General features: G+C 41.5%; 1 protein-coding gene across 1 annotated transcript in view; it reads right to left on the bottom strand.

Moving 5' to 3' along the window:
* cpped1 (calcineurin-like phosphoesterase domain containing 1) overlaps window positions 1-12736 on the bottom strand; it is a 27682-nt gene that overhangs the window by 6709 nt on the left and 8237 nt on the right. Inside the window, exons 3-5 of the mRNA XM_008314762.3 lie at window positions 9378-9550; window positions 8880-9005; window positions 8570-8702 (exon numbers count right to left, since the gene is read on the bottom strand). Coding sequence (XP_008312984.1) covers window positions 8570-8702; window positions 8880-9005; window positions 9378-9550 — 432 coding nt within the window. The remainder of the gene's footprint in view (window positions 1-8569; window positions 8703-8879; window positions 9006-9377; window positions 9551-12736) is intronic.

Raw genomic sequence — 12736 nt, forward strand, 5'->3', positions numbered from 1 at the left:
AAGGCATGGGATGACAATTCTTCATAGTACGAGGTACAAGTGACAGCCGGGTGTACTCATTCACTCTGTGTACAGTTGTAGCTGGAAGTACTCAACTGTTTTTCTCCAGGTGTGTGTTCGACTACTGTCACGGTTTCCAAAATGCAGCTTGACTATGTTGTTCTGAGGTGTTTGAGGAAACTCGCAGATCTAGAATGTCACGTGTTCCTGCAAACGCACAAAACAACAGTTCCTTCTGGCCTTTTTTCTTGTTCACGACCTACTTTGGTACTGTTTGAAAGGTGCTAAGGCATTTTACCCAGGTAAGACTGGTTATACTTTCGGTTACTTCCAACCCTTTGAATCTCAAGTACACACTTGCAATAAAAGCTTTCACATTAACAGGTGGTAGTGAATGGAGTAGTATAAAAAAAGTCCTGTGAATACTATGACGTGTAATACGAAACGTCAAGAATGTGTGCAGATTTGTGCTGATTACTTTTACAGCCCCTTCACCACCTCTACCCACTCACACCCCCAGCTGGTTTTGACTCCCACTCGCCCTGCAATCCTCGACATTTCAAAGCAGCCAAACATTAAGTATTGACTGCGACAACATTGAATTAGAAAATGTAATGCAGTCACGTGGTTGTCCCTGTACTGATGGAACTGCACTTTGGCACAATGGGTTTCATAAGCACTCAAGGGTTGCCTTTAACGGGAACCAATTCACCAATCCAATAACAGGGTCAGTCGCTTTCTGACAGAGAAAAGTCTAAAGCCTGCCACCAAAGGCAACTGCCGTACGCAGGATTATTAAAGCTGGCACCATAATGGACTGGATTTAACCTGTTTTTCTTTTTCACTCACTATCACTTTGTTCTAAAGTGCCTCATTGTACAGTCAGCGTGGGAGGCCTGGCGGGACATAAACACTTAACCGTGGTAATAACGGCTCGAGCCACTGAACTACTTTAAGAATAAAATCTTACTCTTTCCATTCACACCGTCTACTTCGTATAACCACGGACCTGTTTTCCTTTTTTACTGTACTTTGATCTGTTAAACCAGGTGTTTACACAGTGTAAAACAGTACTATTTTATTTTGCGATGATAAGTTGAGCCCAATTTATCCTCATTTTTGTCTGTGTATTCTTTTTTTCTTTTGCCGAGCATGCACTGTGTGAAAATGCGTTCTCTGTGCTGATAATTCTACGTCTTGTCTCCATCTCAGAGGAAATCCCATTTACCTGTCAGCCTCTGAAGCAGCGCCAGTTCTTTTGTGCTTTTCTATGTGATAAAGACACCCATACGGAGAATGGCCTTTGCTTTGACAGGCGGAGGTGAGGAGCACGAAGAGGAAGGAAAGGAGGAGGGAGACGCAAAGTGTCAGAAAACGCACAGCATAAACATGCAAAGTAATGAAAACATATCAGATGCAAACATGGAAATTACGCCGAATCATATTGAATTCTGATCTGGGTGGCAGGAAAACAGGCAGAGAAGGGAAGTGAAATGCATTTTTATCACGATGCACTGTGACGGTTTTCAATAATGAAACACCTCATTGTTTGTTGAAATACTGACAGTTAAACATGACATTGTAGGAAATAATGCAATATCTAAAAGATTATCTAAAGAAAACTTCTTTTTAATGCATTATCTCCTGCCATCTCCTTTACTATCAAACCTCCCTCCACCAGTTGTCAGTTTCCTACATACATTTCTCTGTGGCTTCTCTCTGGCACTAACTCTTACTGCCCCCCCCCCACCTCAAGGAGGTGCCTTTCTGTGACAATGGGCTGCGTAGGAGTAACACACACCACATGTGCATTTGTGACGGTCGGTTTTCATTAATGTGCAGATGGAGAAAATAATTCATTCTGAAACGGTGGCTGTTGATAATTTGCATGACAGGGTGATCCAAAATGATACAGCAGGGTAAGACATGTTTCTGCCCTGGCTCCCCATAAATCACTTTCAGCCATCAGTCAGTGTGTGCGCCATCCATCTAGGCATGAGTCCTCCAGTCACACAGACACACACACACACACAGGGTAATGACACTAGCCAGCATGTGTACTGCTATAAGCGTGCATGCTTTTTGTCCATTTGGTCCTCAAACCTGTATGGAAATATGTGGGTATCAACAACTGCAACATGTGAAGAGAATAAATGGAGAGCAACCAAACAGGACACCAAGCAGATGGAGCCCAGTAATGAGTCGATACAACCAACCATCAACACAGAATCCAGAAAAAAAACAAAAAAAAAAAACAAAACCATAAATATATATATATATATATATATATATATATCCATCTATCTACATAACAGTAGATACTTGTACAAACTGTATAAGATACTGTGATCTGCTTCATTGACACACTATGCACTGTATCAGTTTTTGAATCAGGAATCATTTTTGAATGGAATCATGACCCTAAGAATCGTAAGACATCCAAAGATTCACATCCCTAATATATATATATACCTTTATATACCTATACCTATATATATATATATATACACCTTTATATACCTATACCTTTATAATAAAAGAGCTAGATTTTATTCTGCATGTGCAGAAACTCGTCCTCACCAACCTCCACCTTTGGCTGCAGGATAAAAATAAGGAGAACTGGACAAAGACAAAGTAAAAGAGTGAGCTACAGGAACAAAAGGCAAAAGCATTATTCAGCCTCATCATTAAAACAACAGGGCTAAAGTCTGAGCTGTGGCCTCTTATCAAATCCCCAGTGGATGATAAATGCCTTTGCTTTCAAAAAGGCTAGAATCCTTGCTGATACAGATAACCAGCAGCAACAGAATGAAAAAAGTCAGAGATGAAGAGCAGAAGATGGAGAGTGTGCAGAGCAACGTACTGCTTATCTTCTCCTCTAATTAGTTACTCTATGTAAAACTCCACAGCCTCTAGCGATTTCGGGAAATCCCTATGAATTTCTCCTGCTGCTTTCTTTTTTTTTTTTTTTTATTACACAGGGTTTGGAGGCCAACAGAAACATCAGTGAGTGTGAATCTGCCTGTTTAGACGGAACATTTGACCTTGTTTATATGTGTGCTGCTGGAGTTATCCCGAATGCAGGATACAAACCTTGAAAGAGGAGGTGGAACTGGGGCAACAATATCTCATTCCACTGCTCCATCCATGAGGAGACACAGCACTGTTGGGACTTCTGCTTCTCAGCTCGGCAGGAGCCTACCATGGGAATATGATCTCTTTGGGAGATTTCTTTAATTCAAGGAAAAGCCATATTCAGCACCTTAAATGAGCAGGCAACCAAACCAGGTTTTTCTTTCTGTGTTTGATGACTCTGCACTCCAACACATTGGCAGAGATGCAGGAAATTAAGCCCAAAGGAGAGCAATTTACTGGGATTATGTGCATGACAGTGACAACACAAGCTACTACTCAAATGAAGAAATTCCTCCAGCGTGTTTCAAGTGTAGAGTGAATGTAACAACCGGACCAACACTGCACTGTCCAAACAGTTTACTTCTTGGTTTTCTTAATGAACTGAAAAGCCAAAGAATGCAAAGCCCCTTTCTACCGAACAACATGGCGTCTGCATCCCCAGCCGGACAACAGACCAGTTCAAACCAGCCAGTCATTCCTGATGTCCACTTGTCTGCTGTCCAGAATTGTCTTTTCTTTCAATAATCATGAGGAATATAGAATATAGGCTGAATCCTTCGTCACACACACACACACACACACACACACACAGTAGTAATTGCTTGAGCAATTGAAAAAGGGTTTGTGTGACATTTGACTTGCCCAGGAGGAGGGATCATCATAGCAACAGAGTGTCATTAACATGAGCTGGATCGCAGTCAACGGTTCCCGTGGTGGAAGTGTTCGCTCTGATGAGCTGGAGGAAGACTAATTGGTGTCACACCTTCCCCGTGAGCAGCTGTGTTGCTGCGATAACATACAGATACATGTAGTAAGTGTGTGTGTGTCTGTGCATGCGAGGGGAGAGAGTGCACTGCTGCAATGCAATTTATATGCAAAATGGATACACAGGCGAAAAACATGTATAAAATAAACAGTTAGGACACACAATTAATCAAACACCTCTCTGCACTACATTTCTGTAAGAGGGAAGAGGAAGAGGAAGTGCAAAGGAAAAAAAAAAACAAGTGATGAGAAAAATCAATTTTGTCTGGAGGGGACGAATGAACCCACTTTATTTCTATCATATGACTGGGAAAAGGTGGTGAAGGTGGAGCAGCAGCAGCAGCAGCAGCAGCAGCAGCAGCAGCAGCGGCCTCCTGTAAGTCAACCAACACCACAAAAAGACACCTCTGGAGAGAGAGAGAGAGAGAGAGAGAGAGAGAGAGAGAGAGTGTGTGTGTGTGCGTGTGTGTGCTGAAGACTGATGTGCTGCCAGAACAATATTTGTGTAACATCCGGTGATCCACTTACAACAGACTTTGGATTACTAAAATAAGAATAAGGAGTAAGTCATCCAAATTAAAAACCTCGTTGTTCCTGCTTGACGTAAGCTTTTTCTCTGCTCATGTAAGACAACAAAGCTGCCAGCAGAAAAGGAAATGATCAGGTAGTGTGTGTGGGTGTTTCTCCTTTTTTCTTTTTTTTTAACAACATCTGTGCTTTATTGGAGACAAAGAAACATCATTATGTCTTAATATAATTTTCTTTTCCTCTGAAACTCAATACTTTTTACAGCATAAAATGTGTAATCCTTCAGCCGCTGTTACAGCTCTATTTGTCTTCGAGGCCACCATCACATGAAGAGTAACATTAGACTTGTCCATGTCAGAGGCTGGCTCTAATGGAAGTTTGTCCTGCTCCTGAATGGACTTTTCTGAGGAAAGAGACCAGATTCAGGAGTGAAGGTGTGTGTGTGTGTGTGTCTGTGAGGTTAATGACACTGCCCTTTAATGTAATGACTGTAACGATCACCAGAGGCTGGAGGAGCACAGAGTGCAGCAGGGAGGACAAGACCATGAAGGCAGATGATGTGTTAATAACACAGGATTACCATCGTGGTCAAAGGAGACGTGGTCAGTTCACACTGCAGCCCAAGGCAGACCTAATCCAAATCCACTGAATCCAACCAAATCTGACCTATTTGTCCACATGTGACCCACATCTGATTTTAAATTCCATGACTCCTAGAAAACCAACACAGGCCACTTTCATATGTGGTCCTCAAATGGAACCATATACAGAGTCTTTCCTAGAAAAACGTCATTAAAGTAAGACAGAAAGAACAAGATTGGTAAACTTTCACTTCAGTTACAGGCAAGTGGCTACAGGGGAGCAGTTACCTGAGGTTAAGGAGTTAAAAGCTGGAGAGTGGTCAGGAAAAACTACAACGGTTTTCATTATAAGTTTAGTTACACAACTCAATGTAATAAAACTGGTGAAAAGGTGTTGGGGGTACAGTAAGTATCACCACTTTCTGAATCTGTTCATGTTTAAGGAGAAGGTTTATTTGGTAAGGAGTACTACAACTTTCAGAAATGGATTTGTTAAAGTACATGTTTGATTTACCTGCAATTTCCTCACTCTCTACTCAACCCTCACTGTCTAAAAGCGTTCAGTTTCTCCCTTTCTGATGTATACTTATCATTTTAAAATCAAACATTTTGTTAAAATTGTGAACCCAATCTTAATAAATCCTGCGCAGAGACCAGTGGTGTAAATAATTAGGTGACATTTGCTGCCCCAGTGGTGAACCTGATCTATGCAGTGCATCAGTAGCACTGAGCTAATCATAGTCTTTACAAGTCTGCCTTCAGGAAAGGAAAACTCTCCACTGGCTTCTGAGTGCAGATGTTACAGCATAAGTCATCACCATGATACTCCTGGTTGGAGACAGAGTGGTGCCAGCAGGAAACGATGGAAAACAGAGGGGGAAATTCTCAACCACGCAGAGGCAGCAGCATGAGCAGAGAACCCAAGAAACTCTTCTTACCGGCCTGTTTCATCAACTCCCCTTTAATGAACTCCTCTCTAACCAGTCCTGATCTGGGCCAGGCTGCTTTCATGACAAGGAAGAAGACCAAACAAAGACGTTTCTGTCTTTAGTCTAACCTAACTGACTCCTCCAAAAACAACAGCCACTCAACCTTCCTGTGAAGGTGTCTGATTACAGGTGATCACCTCTGTGATTTCACTGAATTTACATAAACTTAATTTACTATTGCCACACTTTCTACTTCCTTTCTTTTCCACTTCACACAACTAATGATCTAATATATAATTAACAAGTTTATACTTTGGGAAAAAAACTTATCAAGCAAGAAAAAAGACAATGACTGTTGGTGAAAGTTACATAATTAGTCTTAACAACATTATTTGTGGGTCTGGATGATGCAGTAGTAGAGGATGACGCACAGTCGACCTCTGTCTCCCAGAGCGGCCACACAGTTCACTAATGACCGATGTCTAATAACTGCTGCAGCCTCTCATCTCATCCTCAGCTGACCTTCGCCAGCTTCTGCTCTGAAATTTGTTTTGTTTTGTCTCCACTAATTTTTTTTTTCTCCCACCAACATCATCATCACCATCCCTCACCTCAGTCACTACAGTGTGGGTTTAATCTTCACAGTTTAAATAGAAATCCTCCATCTACACATCCATCCACAGTGCACACAGATACAGTCACCAGGCAACACTGCCATTCACTGCAGGTGTTACTTGTAATAGTGAAAGAACGGAAAGAATTACAGCATGGAGCATAAGAAAAGGACTTTCATGACTTGAACTGTGCGACTTGTACAACAACCTAAATGTGAAATTACTGAAAGACCAACAGTATTGATGACACAGGACTGAGGAGAAGTTACAGCAGAGAATTCACACCAGTGGAATGGATCCTCTGCTCACTCTATCGCTGTTTCTTTCCATTGAAAACACAGTGTGATAATCCATTACTACATAATCTTGTCATTTACTGCACTTATACTCATAAAGGTAAGGATGGGGGTACAGCTTAAAGGGAACAGCTTACTGTTGCTGCAGCCAGAAAAACAAACAAACATTAAAGCCAACAGTTCATTCAGCCTAACAGTAGTGATGTACTGTATATTATCACTAATTCAGATTGTACGCACTTATTACTGGGAACATAAATAATGGCTGGAACAAAGGGAGGGAGATGAAACGGTTTACCAAGCCTGTGGCTCTGTCCCTTCACATAAAAAAATATTTACAGCTCAGTGTTAAACCTCCACAGGAAAGCATTAGGAAGAAATAAAATGCAAATTAGCATTTAAGGCAAGTCTATCAGTGACAACCGACCACATGAAGAAGTTTTGCTAAAAGGATCACAAGGACAAATGAGCTACTGGTGACTTACAGTACATAACCGTTGAACTAAGAGTCATTATCTATCTACAGTATATGTTCTGGAGACTGGGTTGGATTCTAGGCAGTGCTCCTTTGCAGAAGAAGCAGAAGCAAGAATATATAATTAAATACATGAATATATATATATATATATATATATATACACACAAACATACAGTATATATATATGTGTGTGTATGTGAGCATGTCAATGTGACTTTAGTTAACATCAATGAAACACCTCTCTATTGTGTCTTCTGTTACACGTTCATTAATGTTCTAGTCGTGTCACATGACAAAAACATGAATCCTGTTCAGCTTTACTATGGACATCGACATGTCTGTCATTAATTATTAAAAACCAAAAGAAACACGTACATGTAAGAGTGTAAGTGGATCATGGAATACATCTGAACGTATAACTGCAGCTACTACACGTGTGAACAAGGGTGTGAATGACAAAGGACGGCAGCAAACGTGGTGGACAGAAGGACAGAGCTCCAGCCTCTGTTCCCCCTCACAGAAAAGCCTGTTCAGGTCGCCACTTAAATCTTTAACCAGTGTTTCCTTGGAGGGAACACAATCAATTACCATCCAGTGAGGTCACCAGACCAAAACGGGCCAACGTGGTTAATTATATGCAGGAATAATGGCTTGATAATGAAGTTAGGACCATTCCCTGACAGTCACCTTGACACATGGTGGAGAAGCTTTGGTGGGCCTGTCAATCACTCTGTGTGTAGAAATAACCACACGGAGGGACACAGACTGGTTTCACTCTCTGGGTGTGTGTGTGTGTGTGTGCGTGTGTGTATGTGGCTACTTGGAGACCTTTTGTCCTTGTGAGAGCATTGCTGTCAAATACCCTTGTGCAACGCACTCATAAGTGAACAACAACAGATCCTGTTTATGGTTATAGGATGTCAATATAGTGTTGGGTAATTTAATTACACTCCTGTCTGTATGGAAGCCAGCTGCTCCTCCTGAGCCTGCAGCTAATGGCATATTAATCCTTAAGGCAAGGCTTAAGTAGACATAATAGAAATTAGTAGGTTCTCAAAAAGAATGTCAGCCGTGAACAAATCACGGAGGAGCAGAATGGTTAATATGATTGAATTTAGAATCACAAAATTATAAATGATAGCTCTGGGAAATATAGCTGCTTTAGTCACTACACCACATACAGGAAATACCTAAAAGTAATAAAAGAAAGAAAAAAATAACTATATATAGGCTTTTTTCCTACCAGCTCTTTTGAACCTGTCCAGCAGATTTAGTCTGACACTTCTCTGTAGGTTGAAATAGTCGTCCTCCTCGTCAGGGTTTTTCAGGTACAGCGGGATGTGCTGGAAAACCAGGACATGTTTGGGTTTGGGTCCCTGAATGGAACAAAGATACTGTTAAGGATGAGAAGGAAACCAAAGTGCAGGGACAAATTTTAATCGTTGCAGCGGTTATTAAAGAAATGGGGCACAGACACATCATTAGGAGCGTATTATCATTACACAAACTCTTCCATATATCCACTGGGAGTCGTGCTGTGGACGCCAACCTACCACAGAGGATGTGGCTCTGCTCAGCTGCTCCTCCAGCCACGTCTCCTGAGCCTCCTTGAGCTGAGGACAGGCTGACGCATCATAGAACAACTGGGAGTTCAGGACCAGACAGAAGACACCGCCTACCTGAGAAAACAGGCCCATGAGGAGAACGATGGTGGAATATGGAGTAATTATTGTAAACATCTGCATAAACACACTTGACTCACAACAAGGTGATTTTGATGGTTAACTTCATGTGAGGTTAATATTGAACTCGTGCATTTTATAAAAATTATATGAGCTAGCTTAAAAAACTAAAACATGGCACGATGTAAAAGTGAAACCATCTGTCTGTCAAATCAGATGTAGTTATGAATATGTACATATGACTAATTTCATAATAAAAAAAAAGTTTTTTAACCGTAACCTGACCTAAAAGTGTCTGGTTTTGGTCAGTAACAGGAGAAGTGAACCACGAGTGTGAACACATCCATTATGTGAAAGGTAACTTTTTACCCAGAAGCTGAAGTAGTCGTCTCCCCAGGCTGTGCAGTACTGGTCCACTGAACTGAGGGTGGGAGTGTTGCCCAGGTCATGGTTTCCACTGACAAACACCAGAGGGATGGAGGGATCTGTGGCCTTCAGGACAGCCTTCAGGTCCCTTACTTGACTTTCCCTAAAGGGCGTGCCTGTCAGGAAACATAGGGAGGTCAGCGTGTGTCTTTGTGACAAATGTGGTAGTGGTGGTTAGAGCTCCCACCGAGGAAAAACACGACAATATCGACTTAAACAGCCGGAAATTGAGGATGAATAAGATAAAAGTGAGACAAACCGAAGGACAAAAAATTATAATGGTGTTGATAACAATACATACATATATACATGTATATATGTATGTCAGAATATGTGTGTGAAGGCTAGTGAAGGTGAGAGTCGCCTACGGGAAGACAGATCATTGGGGTGATAATGATGACGGCTGAGAAAATGATCAATGCTCTGCACTGCTTCACTTTACATTACCATGGTTACCGAACCGATAAGTGTTGTTCTGGTGGAACCTTCACTGGTCAGGGTGGGAAACAACCACCTTTTTGGGCTCAGTAAGTGCACAGGGCCACAGAACTTGTCAAATCTGTTCTTCTGAGATACATGAGGCGACGAGTTCTAGAGAGAGTACCACACTTTGTCTGTGTGTGGTGCTAAACTCGGCCATGCGGCTTTATTAGGACTGAATTGGACTGGAGAAGACGTCTGGGAATGAAGAGGGAGACAAATTAAATCAGGCCCAGCGTGTGTTAAGAGCAGAGAATTGGAGAGACTCAAGCACATTTATAATTTAGAATATATATCAAACAAACTTACTGGGCCAAGCTTTCAAGGTATTCCTTCATCTCCCTCCTCACTACCTCTCCTTTTTTCTTTTCCTTTTTATTCATCTGAGTAATTATTTTTACTGGCCTAGTTTTAGAGCAAACAACTCCTTGGATGTTTGGGAGAGAAAAAAAAGAACTCATTACATTAAGAGCTTTCTGACAGAACATCCTGTGTAAAGCAGGGCGTGAGAATGCAAAATTTAAAAGCTATCCAGATGAAAAGGTAGAAGGTTGTTTTTAACAGGCTCCATTTTATGTCCACAGACGTGCACTCAAAGGCAATGGGTGACAGAAACTTCACTCTTAATTTGTTGAAGTTTTTGTGTTCTACTTCATTTGCACAGAGATCTTTGATGCCCTCGTGTTTTACAAGGAGCATTTCACCAATGTGTCTCAATATAAGCCCTGCATTTTTCACATCACAGAAGTCAACAGTCACAGACTGGCACCGTACATAAACTCCCATGGTACTTTAAGCATTGTGAAAGAACATTTTGTGCTAAATTTGGCAAAAAAAATACAATTTAGCCATGGACTAATAGTTTCACCTGAGCGACACTTTTGGCTGGGTGTCCTTTGAAATGAAACTGTGGTCTTGTTTTCAGGGAGAGGGTTGGAATGTTTTGGGGAGAGAACTCAGGACGACGTTATAGGTGGATGAAAGGTTGTGTTTCAAACCACCTCCTCTGTTGAGAGGGAAGACGGATGGTTTGAGAGAGGGGTAAAGGAAGCCATCTAAGTCAATCTGGAGAAACCATCTCTCTCGACTGTTTTTCAGGGATTTCTTTAGAGGATGTCTTTATGCTGTTTTTTTTAATGTTTAAGTCAATTGCAAAAAAAACATTTAAGCAAAGCTTAAGTTCAAGACAATTTCTAATGCAATTTTGTACCCTTAAGAGTGTATTGGGTTGAGGGAAGTTAAGGTCCTCACATCAGTTGGTTTTTCTACCATAAATCATCCAACCATGGAAAATCTCCTGGTTCAGTCCCCAGTTGTTCCTGATAAGATCATCATTTGCACACCTTTCTTTTCAATAAACCCTTCAGGAAAAGCACCTGACCTCTCCAGTGAATCGACTCCAAGGCTGAAGACATAAAAAGTGTTTTGCTTGAATCACCCCAGCATACACGGCTAATTATTGATAGTGATGCAGGGTGGAGCTCATTAGGAGAGTCGGGCCACAGCACACTTGCTTCAGATAAGACAATGTGAATAAACAAAGTGACAGCCACGAAGCAGCAAGGACAATCTGCTGCATTACTTGTTTTTCCAGCCTTTTCCTGCCTGACTAACAGAGCAGCAGAGTCTGTGAATCATCCGTTAGCACCATGTGGTTCCAACCAATGCTCAACCATAAAGCAAGACATCAATCTGCATCCTGCTTAGCATTAGGGCAGTATACCCATTTGAGTAATTGGTAGTATAACATTAACCTGTCAAAGCCTGTTAGGATTAATAGCACCTGCTCTGCTGGAAGGGATCGTGTGCACACTTGATGTGTACTAACTAATATCTTCTAAAGTATTGCGTACATCATTGTATGAAACATTATTTTAATGCCGTCCTTTCCTCACTCTGCTGTTCTCTTGTGAAATCAGAAATGCATTTACTGAGTAGTGTATGTAGAAGCAAAAAAAACAAAAAAAAAAAACAATGCTGCCCTCAGCTCTCTGGAGCTCTGACAGAAAGGCCTTGTTCGTTTAATGAGATTGCAACACTGTGATTCTCAAACCCTGACAGGAGACTTTGGCAGGTTCTCGTTGAGCTTGTCGAACGCTGTAAGCACTTCGCACCATTTACTCTTAGGGCCGACTGTCGACGCTGCACACAGGCTTCAGTGCGTGGGGTCTTGCTGTCGCATACATTTTCTCTCACTTAAACAACTTTATTTTCAACGTGTGGGGACCACTATATTTGTGACTCAGTCATGTGTGCGCTGACACTGACAGGTTGTGCTGATGTAGCGCTCATCTCTACTCTGGTATGACAAGGCAGTGGCTGTCGTACAGTCGGATTAGCTCTTTCAACGCACAGCGTTCTGCAGTTTCAAACAGATTCAGGTTTGTTTCAGAGAATGTTTGGAGGGTGAATAGACTGTATATGTCTATATACTGTATGTTTATGTGAAATATAGAAGAATGAAGATTTATCATGATGTATTCACTCTTGCACCATAAACTATATTTAGAAAACCACCAGTTTTGGTCGTTTCTCTTCTCTTCGTCTGTCTTTATCGTCACCCTTCTTTGCCCCCCCCCTCCCCCCAACAAATATTAACAATCCCATTGTAATTTGGGATTCCTGGCTTTGCAATCTGTAGTCGACTTTACAAATGCACACGTCAACTGAGTAAGGATTGAGTAATGGTTACAACTGCCGCTTTCAAATGTACAACAAGGAGTACTACAGACCATGTCTATCAAAGTTCCTTACTTCACAGCCGCATAAGCTTCATAAATGGGAAGTAAAATGTCTTTGACGTCAATTCCAGTTACCAATGA

Source organism: Cynoglossus semilaevis, chromosome 8 (genome assembly GCF_000523025.1).
Source record: "Cynoglossus semilaevis isolate Cse_v1.0 chromosome 8, Cse_v1.0, whole genome shotgun sequence".
In the NCBI taxonomy this organism is placed as follows: domain Eukaryota; kingdom Metazoa; phylum Chordata; class Actinopteri; order Pleuronectiformes; family Cynoglossidae; genus Cynoglossus; species Cynoglossus semilaevis.